General features: G+C 40.1%; 2 protein-coding genes across 8 annotated transcripts in view; both read right to left on the bottom strand.

Annotated features, from left to right (window-relative positions):
• The window catches only part of mapkbp1 (mitogen-activated protein kinase binding protein 1), a 57123-nt gene extending 43272 nt beyond the window's left edge, over positions 1-13851 (bottom strand). For 2 of the 7 annotated variants that reach the window (XM_037541815.1, XM_017699829.2), the window contains exons 1-2: positions 12673-13851; positions 8797-8888 (exon numbers count right to left, since the gene is read on the bottom strand). In XM_037541815.1, coding sequence (XP_037397712.1) covers positions 8797-8888; positions 12673-12786 — 206 coding nt within the window. In that variant the 5' untranslated portion in view covers positions 12787-13851. Of the gene's footprint in view, positions 1-8796; positions 8889-9776; positions 10005-12672 lie in introns of those variants that run through there. The other 5 variants (XM_037541820.1, XM_037541821.1, XM_037541816.1 and 2 more) reach the window with 4 other exon arrangements.
• An 893-nt stretch (positions 13852-14744) lies between these two features.
• On the bottom strand, positions 14745-15901 carry LOC108428597 (uracil nucleotide/cysteinyl leukotriene receptor). The gene has a single exon (XM_017699698.2). The coding sequence runs from the start codon at positions 15861-15863 to the stop codon at positions 14745-14747; it is 1119 nt and encodes a 372-aa protein (XP_017555187.1). The 5' UTR covers positions 15864-15901.
• Between the last annotated feature and the right edge of the window lie 1874 nt (positions 15902-17775).

Raw genomic sequence — 17775 nt, 5'->3', positions numbered from 1 at the left:
CCCATTTGTTGGACTCTGCAGGGCCATATGAAACATGCTTGTTCCACCTGTCAGATGCAAACTGATCCAGCTCATTATCTTACCTGGTAGGAGACCTAATCAACTCCTCTATGTGCAGCAATGCATGGATCCAACAAAAATAGCAGACAGCAAAGCTGTCAAAGACCATAACATATTAGAAATCTGGCCTGATAATCATGAATTCAAAAGACTGCAAACCAAAGCTCAGGCACAGTGATACAGAACAGGGAATTAAACCTTTCGGTCTTGGTTGTAGGGCTGTACAACATGGACAAAACATATTTGTTTATTTTACAAGCTGTAGTTGATTTACTGGTGTTACAAGAAAAGTATATGAAAATAATACATAGTTTTAAATGTGCAGCTAGGTGCAGAAATCACTCTGTGATGACAGGCTCGAGGGTGTGGGCTAATCAACAATGTAAGAGAATTATTGTGCACAATAGCTGTGGGAGTGATGAGCAATTCCACAGTGCTCCACAGGAGACCAATAACCCTCAGCCACACTACAGAGGAGACTACAGCTGAACTGGCACAGCCTGAATAACATGATTTGAAAGGACTCCAGGTCATTATTCATATACTGCTAAACACTGGCCCACAGTCATGCAGATCAATGCTCGGCAATGGAATTGTGGATGGCTGATGGTCAGACACTGCCCACATACTAAACATAAAAATACAGCAAAAAATACAACTGTTTTATGCACTGGGGAAGGGTACCTGTTTTAAACAACAGTATAAAATAGCTTAAAATTTCAATAATTATGATAACCATGCCCAAAAGGGTCAGAAATCTGTTGATAATGATGATATTTATCATTGTTATAGAAAATTCCTTTATATGAGCATATTGTGGATATAATCTGTACCTAAAGAACACTGAACAGCTGCAAAGAAAGGATACTATTCTTGTTTACTTGGATTTAATAGTTCAATGTGTGAAAGGTTGAATAACAACCATTGTTTGCAGTTTTTAACTATATTTTTAAAATGTGGCTCTACTGGCATTTTTGTCTGTTCCAACTGATCGAATCTCAGAAAAAAAATTTTGATGCATATTATGTATTGTGCTGTTATATTTTTGCCATCTCGCCCCTCCGACACATACACCTACATTTCAAAAATTTTGCCACATTTTCATCCACTTTCTGCTAGTGATCAAATGAAAATGCATTAAATAATAATGAATAATTGAGATTTTTGCTCTCTTCACGTAATAACGATTTCCTGCCAAAAAAGTTGCTATCGCACATTTTTTACATTTTTAGGTTATTTTCCAATTTTTACACAAGAGAGCATTCTTCTTTGTTATATAGAGCTGTCACATGACACTGAATTTAAGCTAAATGTTTTTTTTTCCCCAGAAAAAAAATTCCAATGTACATTTTTACAACATTGGCGGTATCAAAAAAATATTTTTCTGCTAAAGTCAAAAAGAAAAATGCTTTGTTGGCATTCATAAAATATAACCTACAATTGGCATTACCACAGCTTTATGAAGCGTTACAACACTTGCAAAAATTCTTTGCATGGAAAAGTAGCTACTGTAAATAAACATCCTACTGCTATGGTCTCCCTGCAATATTCTAATAATCTGAACAGTGAACAGTAGAAGTATCAGTTATAATTATTTTTTAGTTTTTGATGTTGTATGAAAGCTTCAGTAAAATTCTATCAAAATAATACCTGTACAGGAATACTGTCCTATTGTCTTGAAGTGATAAACATTAGTGTATATTTTGTGTTTTTTAATGTTTTTAATAAATTTATGATAATGTTGAGCACGGTGCATCAGATTATTTCAATAATACCAAAAAATGCAATTATTTCGACCACCGATATCATGAATGGAAGTTTTCCTCTGTCCCATCCCTTACATGCATGTGTGCTATCTGCAACTGTTACAAAGTATTATGATGTATTTGTTATATGCGCTAATGAAGAGCAGCAATAACTGGTTAGATAAAAACTGTCCTGGACCATCTGGTAAGTGGGATAAACATGAGAGACAGGTGGTCAAGCCTTGCGTAGACACATAGACACACACACCCACACACCCACACACAGACACACACACACATGCCCCCTACATACACAGTAGAGGATCAATTTCCAACTCTGAGCCTAACCCCTGATCTGGCTGTTAGCAGGGCTATCCCGTTGATCCTGGACAGAACAGCATGAGCAGACGGAGCCACAACACCCCGGATCCTGCAGCTTCAGCTCACTGCTGGCAGGATAAAGCACTTCAGCACCAGGCTTGGCAGAACTGGCACTGTGCTCTCCCTTTAATACGTGGACACACTGGGAGAAGTATATGTGGCATGCTTTTCCAGAGAAAATACCAGAAAATATTAAATCATCCTTTTACAGGGCTAAAATTTTCCACATAATATCTACATTTAGACCTCATCTGGACTGTGCTGCTCTGCTCAGAGAGAACGCTAATGCAAGAGGTCACTGGGGATAACGTCTGCACTGCTGAAGCTCCACAGAGTCCTGACTGCTGCATTGCAGCACAGATGCAGACCACGCAGTGGAAAACAGCACTGTTAAATACACACACTGCAGGAAAAACCCTCTTCCGCTTATTCAGCTGACCAGCAATTAGGCCTAATACATGCCTGCATTCTGTCCCTACCAGCCTCTTTTCCTCTGTTTTCATAGTTTTCTTTCCACTTCTTTGCATTATTATCATCTCCCTCGCTCATTTCCTCATCAGCTGCTCTGCGCTCAGCTCTACTGACCCACTTTGCTGCAGTGCTCGGTGAGAGAGGGTGAGAGAGAGAGAGAGAGAGAACGCGAGCAAGAGAAAGCCTGACACACATTTTCATGCATGTTTGATTAATACAGAAGACTGTTTATGTTCTCTGCGCAGATCTATACAGCAGTAAAACACTGACACGCAGCATGCTCATTACTCAAACTTCCACATGGATGGTATGTTACTGTAATAGCTTTTATTTTATTTTCATTTTGGTAAGTTTATCTATAAAATACAGCATACAATACTGTGCAAAAGTCGGAGACCACACTTTATTTATTTAGTTTCCAGCCAAACCAATTAAGTACAAATTATTCATTTTTCAGCAGATATTAATGAGGAGGTTAGATAATCCATTTGTAAAAGTGGGAAGTCAGAGGAAATAAGTTAAGAAATAGGCGATTCCAAAACTAGAGTGCCAAAAATGATTCAAAGATACAAAGAAACTGGGGCTCCTAACAACCATGCACGACCGGGTAGACCACCAAAGCACCATCAGACAAACAGTACTGAAAGCTTTTGTCTCTACAAGAGGAGAAAATCAACCTCAACTTTTACTCCAGATCTGAAAAAATTCACAGGTGTTTGTTATTGTGGGTTTTGTGCTATTTTCTGTTAAATACATGTTTTTTCCTTTTTCCTGATGCTAAAAAATGAATGACCAATGTGACTGGCAATTAAATAAACGAAGAGTGGCCTTGGTCTTTTGCACAGCACTGTAATTAAGTATTTCCTTGATGCCATGAACATTTTTAACATTGGTAGCATTACTCATGCAATCTGTAAACTGCTAGGTATTTAAAACCAGAAAGTTCACTTTGTCACGTCAGTTATCAGCAGAGGAGCACTGATGAAGACCACTGACTCCCATAGCGCAGTGAGTAACAGGGTGTCTGTTTGACAGATCAGTGTCACTTCACATGGAGCCTGTGTGAATCCTGCTTGTCCTGTTTGTCTTGGCCGTGTACATGACTGAACTTTTTAACAAAACTGCACATTACAGTACTGCGTCTGGCTACGAGTTAAACAACACTGCACAGCAGTTCCTAATATGGACTTTTTTACTCAAATTCTCTCCTCCTCATAAACCGTAGTTGAATTGTTTTGGGTATTGCTTGAGTAAATGGTGACATAGTGTTTGAAAGGTGCCACAATAGTATGAATATGTCCATGCTGGATTCCTACATCCAAGTGAGACTTGTTGTATTTCAAGTACAAAACTATACAGGCTGGCGAAAAGGATAATAAGCAAAAGTCCAGCTGAGGTATTTCACAAATACAGTCTTTAAGAAGCACAGAACTTCACAAACCTCCAGCTACAAATGAGGTCAATCAATCTGAATGAGAGCACTCATGAGCAAGCGAGCACTCCTTCACATCTTTTCATTTAGGTGCACTTCAAGAAAAAGGACAGCTCCCCACTGGGTACTTCATATTTAATTAAGAATGATGGATCCAAATGGAATTAGCTGCTTTTTCTGAATCAAGATAATGCGCGTTTTCCACTACTGACTAGACTCACTCAAGGGAATTATCAATCAATTCTGTCTGGACCTTTGAACCTTCAGTATACACTTGAATGAAATGTAAGATACGTGCCAATTGGCTGAAACCACAAAACAACACCACCCTATCAGAACTATCCTATATGGTCAGTGTGACATGTTGGCTAACACACAAATCACTCAATTCAGGATATCTAAGAAGTATCAATCAGCTACATCACCACTGTAGATTTGCATGGGCTGGAATCAGATTGAATTTAAGGCTCCATCGCTAGAGAACCTAGGCAGTAAAAGAGGGAAGCACTTGACTGACAACATTTTCACCTCTGCTAAAATAGATAACAATTGTTTGGATAAAATTAATTCTGGAGATAATGAAGTACTTTGCATTTGGCTCATGAAGGCAGCCTGAAAAAAATTTTTTCTTAACAGTGGCCTGCAAACAGAGGCCAACATTTATCATGTCAAAGGGCAAGGTGTTATTAAATGGACAGCCCTTCCATTTGCAACAGTAAGTTACAATACTTGATTTGTAACAGTGACAGTGTAGCTCAGAAACAACACTGGACACAGTGGTTAAGACAGCTGTAAAAAAATAAATAAATAAAGTGCTGAAAAGAACTCTTCAACTTCCACTGGGAAAGGGTTGGAAAGCCTGAAACTAACAGCTGCTGAGTCTCTGCTGATTGCAGCCCATGGTCAGATGTCTGCACCAACTGGTTACTTGGCATAATCTGCAAGCTGCTGACTTAAGAGTTCCCTTGTGAGGGCTGGGTTATCTAGCTTAAGCCATCATAATGTATATCAAACAGTTTTATGTTTTAAGCACACTGAGTGAGGTGTCGGACTTGCAGGAAAAGGAGAGTTCGACAATCAGTCTGACAGAGCACTAGCTCAGTTACAATACATAAAGTGTTGTTTTTCGCCTCGTTAGCAGCCTCAAACTTCATGAAACAGTACCAACATGAATGTACAGTACATTTCTTTTATTCCAAATAAATGTCCCCTACTGAGGAAGGACAATAAAGCATGTGGAAGGGAATGAGGAATGTTGTTCACATGGGGTGAGTTCTAAAGCCTAACAGCTTAATCTGATTAAGAGCACCATGTGATGTCTAAGTGGAGTGTCCTAGCAATCATGAACATTACCAAAATGTCAGGAATACTGCAGCCACACTCCAGCATCCATTTCTAGCAATTTGCCATTTTTCATGAAAAAATTATTTGCTGACAGCCGAATACAGCACTTTACGAAACATAGGGTTTAGCATAGGGGGTAGGTCCTATATTACAATACTTTAAGACACTTTCACACTACATAATAAGCATCACAATATTTACCTTTTCCAGGGTCAAACAGAATGCATCTGTAAAAAATACTATCAAAAACTATGAGCCATCATTTTTATTCCATCTTTCACACACTGTGCTGCACTGAATCCAGTCAAACAGGACTAATTACGTGCTCTTTATAACAAAACATGCAGCTGGTCAGTATTTCTTTGAGTAGTTACATAAAGTAGGATACTGGAATATTGGTAATCACGATATGATACAACCCCAATTCCAATGAAGTTGGTACGTTGTGTAAAACATAAATAAAAACAGAATACGATGATTTGCAAATCCTTTTTAACCTATATTCAATTGAATACACTACAATGGCAAGATATTTAATGTTCAAACTACCGTATTTTCCGGATTATACGTCGCTCCGGAGTATAAGTCACACCAGCCAAAAAAATGCACAGTAAAGAAAAAAAACATATATACGTCGCACCGGAGTATAAGTCGCATTTTGGGGGGGGGGGGGGATTTAATAAAATCCAAGTTAACGTAACATGAACAGTTATTCAGATAACAATGACAAACTATAACAAAGAACATGCTAACAAGTTTATCAAACCATTTTTATCAAAGTTTATATCACTCCAAATCATCAAATCCATTGAACTCTTCATCCTCAGTGTCACTTATGAACAACTCCGCTAACTCTGGAGGTGGACGAAGCGCCGCTTCCTCTTCTTCGTCGCTTTTGTCAGACTCGTCGTCAGTTACATTTGCAATTATTCCAGCCTTTCTGAATCCCAGCAGGATGCTTTCGGTTTTCACGGAAGCCCATGCTTTGCTGATCCATTCAATGACTTCCGAGAACGTAGTGTGGCGCATTCTCCCGGTTGCCGTGAAGTCCGTATTTTCCGGACTATAAGTCGCTCCGGAGTATAAGTCGCACCCCTGGCCAAACTATGAAAAAAAGTGCGACTTATAATCCGGAAAATACGGTAATAAACTTCATTGTCTTTTGCAAATATTTACTTATTTTGATTTGAATTTTATGCCTGCAATATGTTCCAAAGAAGTTGGCACAGGGGCAACAAAAGACTGGGACAGTTGAGGAATGCTCAAAAAACACCTATTTGGAACATTCCACAGGTGAACAGGTTAATTGGAAACAGGTGAGTGTCATGATTGGGTATAAAGGGAGCATCCCTGAAAGGCTCAGACGTTCACAAGCAAGGATGGGGCGAGGTTCACCACTTTGTGAACAACTGCGTGAGCAAATAGTCCAACAGTTTAAGAACATTTCTCAACGTGCAATTGCAAGGAATTTAGGGATTTCATCATCTACAGTCCATAATATCATCAGAAGATTCAGAGAATCTGGAGAAATCTCTGTAAGTAAGCAGCAAGGCAGAAAGCCAACATTGAATGCCCGTGACCTTCGATCCCTCAGGCGGCACTGCATTAAAAACCCACAACATTCTGTAATGGATATTAACCACATGGGCTCAGGAACACTTCAGAAAACCACTGTCAGTGAACTCAGTTCATCGCTCCATCTACAACTGCAAGTTAAAACTCAGCCATGCAAAGCGAAAGCCATATATCAACAACACCCAGAAACGCCGCCGGCCTCTCTGGGCCTGAACTCAGCTGAGATGGACTGACGCAAAGTGAAAAAGTGTCCTGTGGTCTGACGAGTCCACATTTCAAATTGTTTTTGGAAATCATGGATGTTGTGTCCTCTGGGCCAAAGAGGAAAAGGACTGTCCGGATTGTTATCAGCACAAAGTTCAAAAGCCAGCATCTCTGATGGTGTGGGGGTGTGTTAATTCCCATGGCATGGGTAACTTGCACATCTGTGAAGACACCATTAATGCTGAAAGGTACATATGGTAGCAACATATGCTTCCATCCAAGCAACGTCTTTCTCAGGGACGTCCCTGCTTATTTCAGCAAGACAATGCCAAAACTACATTCTGCACGTGTTACAACAGCGTGGCTTCGTAGTAAAAGAGTGCAGGTACTAGACTGGCCTGCCTGCAGTCCAGACCTGTCTCCCATTGAAAATGTGTGGCGCATTATGAAGCGCAAAAATACGACAATGGAGACCCCGGACTGTTGAGCAACTGAAGTTGTACATCAAGCAAGAATGGGAAAGAATTCCACCTACAAAGCTTCAACAATTAGTGTCCTCAGTTCCCAAACGCTTAATGAGTGTTGTTAAAAGGAAAGGTGATGTAACACAGTGGTAAACATGCCCCTGTCCCAACTTCTTTGGAACGTGTTGCAGGCATCAAATTCAAAATGAGTGAATGTTTGCAAAAGACAATAAAGTTTATCCATTTGAACATTAAATATCTTGTCTTTGTAGAATATTCAATTGAATATAGATTGAAAAGGATTTGCAAATCATCGTATTCTGTTTTAATTTATGTTTTACACAACGTCCCAACTTCATTGGAATTGGGATTGTAAAATACTGTCATATTGCCCACTGCTAGTTCAGCAACTTCACAAACAATTCCACTAGGATGCTGCACATAAACTGACCTGAAGGCCAGGTGCTGACTACGCAAGACAAACTTTAAATGAATGGGCCAACAGATACACTCTAGAATGTTAATTGCAGTTGAAGTCAAGGCCGGGATCCCAAAGCAACTATTTTAAAGGGAAGAACTGCTTTGGTGACAGAATGTTGCACCCACAGGATGTTGAAAACACAGGATCCTTCCTGTGGAGCGCTGGGTTAAGCCACAGCATGACGGTCGACGGGTAAGCGTGCCCGCTAAAGACCTGCCTGGTCTACACACCATGAGTCCATGTGCACCTGAGAGAATAAAACCCTCTTTCCTGACCCAGCATTTCCTGTTTGTACCCCATCTAATTTCCCTGCATGACTGCACAGTTGTTAGCAGAGTGCTGGGAGATGGCTTTCTATCTCCACTTTATTTTCCTCCTACTCTATCCCCTCAAGCTGCAGTTTTTACAATCCATATAGAGAAAATTTAGAATCCAAAACAGCTTTTTAAAAACTCATGAGACTCCTTACTGCATTTCAGCGTAAGAATCAGTTTTCCTGAGAATGAAGCTCTGTGGAAATGAGAAGGCAAGAAACATCTCTGAAGGCAAGAGATTTCTTTCTCACATACCATCAACTTTTTTTTTTAATTACAGCATTCATCACATGAGCTACTATGTAGTTTTCCTTGCGTGACTCACCCTGCTGGGTAGGCGACCAAACCTGAGCGAGGGTCACAGGCCAAAGCACGGTTCCCTGCAGTTGTAATTCCCAAAACCTTCTCAAGAGTGACCTGAGGAATGACAAAACAAAGATAAAAGATTAACAAGCATGATAAGGAGAAAACATGTTCAGTGGAAATTAGTTAAGCTGTTCTGGGTTAAAGAAGATAATTCTATAACAAAACAGACATTAAAAAAACACATTTACAAAATGTCATATGCCGCGTCACACTGAAATACTGTTATCATTTCTAGGTAAATGGAAAGGAAAGCTCTAGGGGAGGTGGGTACTTTGTCATGTGAACAACTGTTAGCATAACAGGTGCAGGACATCAGCTGACAACACCAACAGCAAACAGACAAGTAGACTCAAAAAAAAAAGAGATGCCACAAAGACTGATAAAACACACAACAACATTCTTGCCTGAACTATGGAGATAAATTACATTTGTACGGACAGAAAAAATGATTGTGAGATTTAAAAAATTTCACTGTTGTATTGTTTCCCCTGTCTGACTAAGAAAGGGTGCAATTTGCCTCTGTGCCAGGATGATGCATGTGGAGTTGATGAGAGACAATGTGCAACAAATTAACTGGGGTTGGTTCCTTTTCAAAAAGCTCCTGCAGAATAACTACACAAACGGCTTAAAAAGACCATCAGGATTTTACAGGCCAGGAGGGTTCCACTGGTAACTACTGCTCCAAAACAGTGCTGTCATTTGAAATGGAAATGATGAGTTAAGAATTTCCATTATGTTAAGTAGGGCTTCGGTGTAAAAGGCAAATGCTAGGTTACAAGTAAACATTCTCAATCGTCGCTCTTTGATGTCCTGGCTAATTCAAACATATATAAAAATGCATTTGCATTAAGCTCTTTTTGATATTAAACAACATACAATAGCAAACAATTTTCTGGGCAGTGTACTATAGCATGCAATAAGATGGACAAACACACTTACATCAGGTCCTTTAGCTTTCAACAGTCTCTTCACAGGGAACATTTTTCTTTTCAGTGCAATTCCATGTTAATGCCAATCACTAAACAAAAGGTTTCTTTTTACAATAGCCTGGCTCTGATTTTCAGTAAAGCAATGCAATTCAATTCACTGATTTCAAAACCAAAGGTCTATTAAATCCAGGCACCTGGACCCTGATAGGGTTGAGCAGGACCTTGTGTGTGAGTGGTCTCCTCAGTGAGAACAACCCTCAGATTAGTTTTCTGCTCTTCTGTATGTGCTGATCGCACCTGGTCACATGACACAGACCACAGCCAGTAGTGTTTCTCCACTCTCAGCACTACATTTATCACCAAAGTCACACAGGTTCTTCAAGGACTGGAGAAAAAGTGGTCATTTAGGCCAAACTCAGGTGGCATCACAGACAGAAAGCTGCTATTTGTGCTGGTATAATTATAGGTAACAAATACACATTAAACAGTACAATTAGTCATATAGAACTAACTTAACATGTCAAACTTTTTTATTTGTGAGTAATTCAACCAGTGAGCAAATAAAATAAAATAATAATAATAATTAAATAATTAATTCAGCTGATGCCTCCAATTACACAACTGGCCTCCAATTATCCATCCCAAACCACGCTGCGTCTTTCAAAATACATCAGAAGTGGGTTTACCTCATCTTAAATCTAGACAATCCAGCTTTAGAGACCGCCACAGCGCTACAAGAGGCGAGTAGGTATGTCTATAACAAATGCAGCAATGAAAACATTTTTAATTTGGCCAGAGTGTCCTTTAAATGAGACACATACTCAAAGCTGAACAGCTGATCATTAGGGCTTTACATCAGGTTACAGGTTATATAACAGCATTTATTTACTTATTCAGATATTTGAGTTAGGCATCAAGTGAATATTAAACCTCCTGTGTTTTTTTTTATTTTTATTTTAGATGTGAGGCAGTTCATGCACCTGAAGGTTTAGGTCATGGAAATGAATACAGACACTAAGAGTGTTGCATCAGTGATATTGTGTCCCACTGTTTATTCATAAAAATGTAATTATCTCTTTGGAAAATGGGACAAAATGGAAGTTGGATACTGTAAATTTAGATGGAATATACTTGGCTGGTCACCAGTAAACAGCACACAAGCATAGCCTATGTGCGAGAAACACTGTTTAAATATGGAGCACAAGTTGCACCACAGCTAAACAGCTGATGTAAATGCTGGAGCCAATGACTTATTAAAGATAATGTTTATATTTTTTTCAAATTGTTACCTGCTCCCAAAGTCATGTTTACACAATTATAAATTAATAAATCCAGGCCCATCTTCTACCATACCAAGTATGGCTGTATAGCATCACTGAAACTGTCATGAAAGACTGTTGCACTCCATCCATGAAGTACAATAACTGTTTATAAATGTTCCCACCCAGAACACTAACACAGACTATACAGTCTGAGAACAAAGGCAATATGGTGGAAATATAATGGGGGAACTTCATATGCATGCTGCTTGTACCTCGAAACAAGGCAAAGGTCATTACTGAGGAGTTTTAAAGCTGCAGGCTACATTTCAACCAGACATCTCCAGAAATCTTTTCCAACTCCTGTACTATGTACAGACAAAGAAAGAGATTTAAAGCCAAGGGTCAGCAAACACTGTGCAACTGGGAGGAGTAGTTATGCCTTTGATGCTGCACAACACATGGGCCTCAGGAAACAAAACCCAGTCTAGAACTACTGAACGAAACCCCTCGCATACACACACAAGCTCACTTTGTCTGGCTCTGTACCCGAGAGAACCTTCAATTCCTTTAGGCAGTTGAATGTTGTTTTTTATGAAGCAGAAGGTACACTGTACACTGTTTCAAATCTTTTGCATGGCAATAAATTAAATGCATTTTAATGTGGCTTGTCTAAATAAAGGCTCATTGGATTCACAAAGTATAGATATGTACTTAAGATATTATTAGGGGCTTATTGATGATCATGTTTGAATATGGACTATGTAACACAGAGTTGAGCACATTTTACAGTGGACTTATAGGGCTGCCTGAGACTTGCTGACCCAATGTAGTCGAGTATAGCAAACACGCTTGCGTTTCTGTGAAAGTGTTACTGTAAGTTCTTGCAGTTCGCAGTGTCTGTAACAGAGAGCAGGGTTCAACACTTGAATTAGTGTTTCTGGATGGCTTAACAGCATGAACAATCCTTAAGTCACAGGCACCCTCAGGCTTAAATAGGAAAGTACAGTCACCATTTGTCTGTGGCAGTAAACAATCAGAACGGAATGCAATGGTCAGTTAGCTGCTAACATGTGTTAACAGTTGCACACACAAAACAAAGTCAGTTTTGATAGCAAGTCCAAAACAGACATTTTCCCATGCTGCAGAAAAAAGCTCAAGCATTCATCTATGAGAAAACACAGGATGCGCTTATACTTGTGTGAGCAATGCCATTAGGAAGAACAAATGGTATGTGCAATAAAAGGTGTTGCCACTGAAAAAATGACCTGATTATTACTACATTATTACAGAACGCAAAGTTGACCAGTTTGGGTATTTAATGGCTTTGCATGTCATTAGCAGCAGATAAGAGTTAAAGGAACCCAACGGGCAAATATAGGTTACTGTAGCTTGTCATTTAAAAGGGAATTTCATTGTTATGATCCAGTGGGAATCCTGGGTGGAAGTACTCTGCCTAATGGTGCTTTGTGCAAATCTTAAACACACTGAATAGCCTCAGCGAACACTTCGATAAAGAGTAAAATAGCCTACACTGCCCACAACAGGCAGCCGTCACATACATGGCTTTCGACCGCAAACAATCAGGCTACCGGCGAATACGGACACCATATGCTTCCTTACTGTAATGTACAGTAGACCACGTACCTTATTTCCTAGGCTTTCTTTGTTGTTTCCGCCTTTATTTTTCCTTAGTTTGATTGAAGGAGACCGGAGGAGGTTTTTAATCCGGTTTTTAATTGTAGAGTTTTCCACCGTCATCTTGAGCTCGTGTCATGAGAATGTTAACGTTACTAACGCTAACGTTAACCTACCTTAGCCAGAGCTGGGTACGATTGATAAGTGTGACCCCCTTTTTAGCTTCGTTTTTAAAAATGATTATATGACCACAGATATAAAGGAAAGGTGCCGCGGCTTCATTTTCTCTCGACTGTGCCAACACAGTGAACAGCCCCGGGGTCGTGCTCCGAAAAGGCTGAAATCGCCTCTTCTTCTCCGCACTCGAGCCGCTCCAGTCAGTCAGCTCCGCTTCGCTCCGGGGTAGGAATATTTCCACTGGATGTGGTGGTGAAATCGAGCATGTTTCACTCTCCCGCAGTCAGCAGTTTCTCAGTGAACCCGTCACAGTCTTCTCTTAGGGGAGATGCCCCCTGTCATGTCCCCTACACACAACCGAAAAAAAAAACACACACAGAGACGAGGTTGGCTGGTGAATGCGGGAGGAGGGACGACGTTGATTAAGCTTCAGTAACCAGCTGTTCGCCGCTTCAGTCGTACTAATAATGAGCTGAAATAGCCAGTGTTTTCGTCGCGTAGATAAACTCAGCTAACTACCAAGATCGCGCGAAAGGAAAGGCAGCGAGAGAATACAACACTGCTCATTCTGATAATGTCACTGTTGTGGTAAAGTTTAGCTAAAAATGCCGACAGCTGATTCCTTAATGACAAAAAACGGCTGATTTGCAAGCTGTGCACTCACCGGCTTTTGCTATGAGTCACATTGTACTGTATCAACGACTTCTTACCGACAGTACAGACTAGCAACTGAAGCTGCTCATGCAGCAGCCGAGCTTCACCTGTAAAAGCTGTTAAATTAAACTTAGCTTGTTAGCCTTAGCTAACTAGCTAGCGTCCTAGCCAGCACTCATCCAGCGAGCTAGCTGACGTTACCGTGGTGCTGGCCGCGGAGGCGTAAATCTCATTCGCCGAAACAGTTTGTTAGCGAGCTAATAAATTAATCTCAGTGACCATTTATCTATCGCTGGACGAGGTCACAAAACTAAACTCAAGAATAGTGTCGCTAAAGGGGTTTAATGGTAGTTAGCCGGCTGAATCCGACAACAGTGGCCAGTCAGCATCTGTTTGGATGGTAAGCTAACTGGAGGACAACTCTGCCATCCAGCGTCTACCAGATTGTTTTCCAACACGCCGAACATTTCACGTTAGCAAAGACAAAAATAATGTGAAGAAAGAAAACATAACCTACCACGATTGGCAATTTTTTAGAGTAACAGAAGTGCAAACTGTTGATAGCAGCCTTAAGGTCATTTGAAAAAAAACAGGTATCAGTTGAGACTGTAATTGTTACGGCTTGTAACGATGACAAGTAAACAGTTATGTTAGGATAATGTAAATAAAGACTGTCCCTGTTAGTTGTTTTATATGTACTCTAAGAGGTGCCATATATAGATTATTCTAGAAGTATTAGTAGCACTATATAAATCTGTTGAAATAGATTTCTTATAGTATACCTATAGATCTTATAGTCATACTGTAGATCAGTCCCAAGTGTGGTCCGTGTCCGTGGGCAGTTACCCTAAACCAGTCTTTCTTTAATGCATTATACAAACAAGTAAGGGGTGGCTTCCACTTAAATGAAATAACACACATACCAGGGGCTAAAATACATAAATAATAGCAGGTCTGCAAAAACGAGCTATAAATCTCATTATACACATTCGTCAATGTAAGTGCTGAGTAGACAAAGAATGCAAAGCAACCATAAAATGTTAAGTTCAGCATAAAGAACATTTTATTAAGTCACAACAGAAAGTTTGACACTGAATCACACTGAAAAGAGTTACTGCCAACAGTTTCCAACTTACACCCCCCATCCTCTTGATATGCTATATTCACACAACAATGTAGATCAGGAAAAAGTGCAATACTGTACAAAGGACATATCGATAACTTTGAACCTACAAATGATATTGCTGTTTTTATTGAACAACCATATGTTTATCTTGACTGCCTCGAAGTTGGACCACACTGACAGGTTCCACAGGAGGAGCCATTTTCTGTTTTTTTCCCTTCCGCAGCCACCTTTGCCTACAGCTAATCAACCAGCCCACTGGCCTCTGAAGCTGCTCCAAGCAGCCCTGGTGCATATGGAAAATGAATGGATCTAGGCATGCATTGAGACAGTACAGCAACTCAGAGGTATCCATTAGCAGATTGACTACCCACGCTACCCAACAAGTGCTATTACAGTCATTCAGAGTGAAGAAGAATATGCATGCCACAATGTGCAGCAGCTGCCCTGGCACCCAGCAAATCAGGAAATTGGCTATGAAAACAGAGATCAGCCAGATGGTCTTGTCCTGAACTTGCAAGTTGGCTTGGCCCCACTTCTGTCTTGACTGTTTTATTCGGGCAATTATCTTTACATAGGATGGAATGATGAGAAGCAGAGGCACAGAAACTTGGATAGAGTAGTAAGACAAAACATTGTATGCAGCTTTGGTAGTCTTGAACCTGGAGATCACCACTGCTCCACAAATGTGGACACCACTCCTCCTCACCCAGTACAGGATGTTAGGGTAGCTGAGGTACATGACGAGGGCAGTGACAGCCCAGAGCAGCAGGGAAACTAACGCGCTGTTCCGAGTGGTGCGGAACATTCTAGATTCCAGTGGGAAGACTATGGCCATGAAGCGATCAGTACTGATGGCGCAAATGAACATGGTGCTAGATGTTAAACCCACAAAGTAGAAGATCTTAAAGAGAATGCAGGGGAAGTGGCCCATTCTCCAGTTGTAGTCTGCGCTCATGGACAGAGCCAAGGGTGTTACAGAGACAAGATGGACAAGATCACCTAAGGCCAGGTTCAGGACACCAATGGAACCAATACTCCAAGGTTGGGAGGGTCGCATGCAGGTCCACAAACTCCCTAGGTTTCCAATGATGCCAATGACTGAAAGCATGTGAAGCACAACAGGAATAAAGTTCACAGCATATTTGCGGTTGTAGGGGCAGTGACTGTGTGGAATCAAAGGCAGGACAAGGTTGTGAGTGTCGGAGCAGTTATTATTCCATGCACTGTTGTTGGCTTCAGACATTTCTCGTTTGCCTCTTGAATTCCTTATTAGGAGGGAAAAAAAATCAGTCAGCACAGAATTCCCATCCTCTTTACAAAATCCTGCATGGATTACTAAACCTTAGCATGAATTAACATAATTTCAAAGCTCATAACTCAAAAACATCAGTAAACATAAGTTATTAATTTGTCAACAGAAACACACCATAAATTGAGCAAAAATACTAGGAAATATTACAACTTACTTTCATAAGCGGCTGCTGGACTGTATGATTCTCTCTGCTGCCACCTGCTTTATATAACTCTTGTTTCTCTCCTTGTAGGAGTGGTCCCTTGTTCTTAGGCAATCATAATGGGAATTTATTTAGATATCAGCAGTTAAATGTCTCCAAATGGCAACCTGTTTGTGTAATTCCCACGAGCTGGCTGCAAATGCCAAATGAACAGCTCACCAGAGCTAAAGTAATATGAGAGGTAAACAAAATTTTCCATGTTCAGTTACAAGGGTGTAACAACGCATCATGTTACTGTAATATTAAAATGTAAAACTGTGACAATGTTCGTCATGGAGAAAGGACATTCTAATATTTATGCCATCTAACAGAATTACATCATTGGCAAATAATCAGAGCCAATCACCAGCTCACTCCATCATTTAATCCACAAAGTCAGGTTCTGGACTACAGCATGAAGCCTGAAATCATCCATATTTATTTTTAGTCAAAAGACTCGAAAGGCTTATAAATTCAAAGTCAGTACCAACACCACAATTCCTTCATCCAGAAATACAAAAAATGAAACTATTTAAAATATTAAATTGCAGTGATTGTAAAAGTTTTACTCTTCCTCACCTGTTTAATTCAGGTCCAGCTGAAAATCTAGTGAAAGCTTGGACCTCCTTTTGCCTTCAGAACTGCCTTAATTCTTCGTGGCATACTTTTAGCAAGGTGTTGGAAACATTCCTAAGAGATTTTGGTTGGTTATTTGCGTTCCTGTTGCCTTTCTATCACCTCAAACCAGTCTGCCCATTCTCCTCTGACCTCTCACATCAACAAGGCATTTTCATCCACACAACTGCTGCTCACTGGATATTCTCTCTTTTTCTGACCATTCTCTGTAAACCCTAGAGATGGTTGTGCATGAAAGGTGCGTGCCACCTTAAAAGAGACAATGTCTTTTTTCACAATGCAAGATCCTCTGCAAAGTACTTTGTTATATGAAAAATAAAAACCATTCTTTAAAGTACATAGACTTGTCATACTGGATGGGATTTGTATTACTGCATTACATTATCGGTGTTACATCACTGTAGGAAAGGCTATGAGGTGGTGGTTGTTTCTTGAAGACATTTAAGTTTATGAACTCCTATTAGCAGATGTGTTCAAGTGTAAACTCACTGAGCAAGAAAAGCTCCAACGCACAGGTCACTAAGCAAGCCACAAAACTCCTCACGCAATCAAAGGGTCCTGCCCTTTAATGCTTATTAGAGTCTCAATTCTCCAAGGACAAGTGCTTAAGTGTTCTAAATTAAAGATTTCTTCAAAAGTTTTCCTTCAAGTCTAGAATATGGTATGATGTCCATTTTTAAAGTTGAGTGAGATGTGAGGCCTGTGTTCCAGACTCCCACATTAGATCATTAAAATGCCATTACTCTGTCATTACCTTAGCAATGGTTTAGTCTCAGTTTAACACAAGTTCAGCTAAAATGGTCACTTCAAGAAGCACAAGTCTACTTCACCCACCACTGTGCAGCCACTAAAACAAATGTGCTATCAAATCTTATCTAAATTAAGCAGACTAAAACCAAACAAGGTATGAGGACATTTCTCTGTTCGCTACAAAAGTCTTATGAAGGGTAATTTAAAATGTGCATTTTTCAGTTCTGGTATTCTGAAATTTGATTGGCCCTGTTCAAAGCGGAATTCATAAATTCA

This window comes from Pygocentrus nattereri, chromosome 10, assembly GCF_015220715.1.
Source record: "Pygocentrus nattereri isolate fPygNat1 chromosome 10, fPygNat1.pri, whole genome shotgun sequence".
NCBI lineage: Eukaryota > Metazoa > Chordata > Actinopteri > Characiformes > Serrasalmidae > Pygocentrus > Pygocentrus nattereri.
This window is presented reverse-complemented; position numbering and strand designations above follow the sequence as displayed.

Excerpts from the sequence above, each read along its gene's own strand:
- LOC108428597 (XM_017699698.2), bottom strand. The coding sequence starts at position 15,863 with ATGTCTGAAGCCAACAACAGTGCATGGAATAATAACTGCTCCGACACT.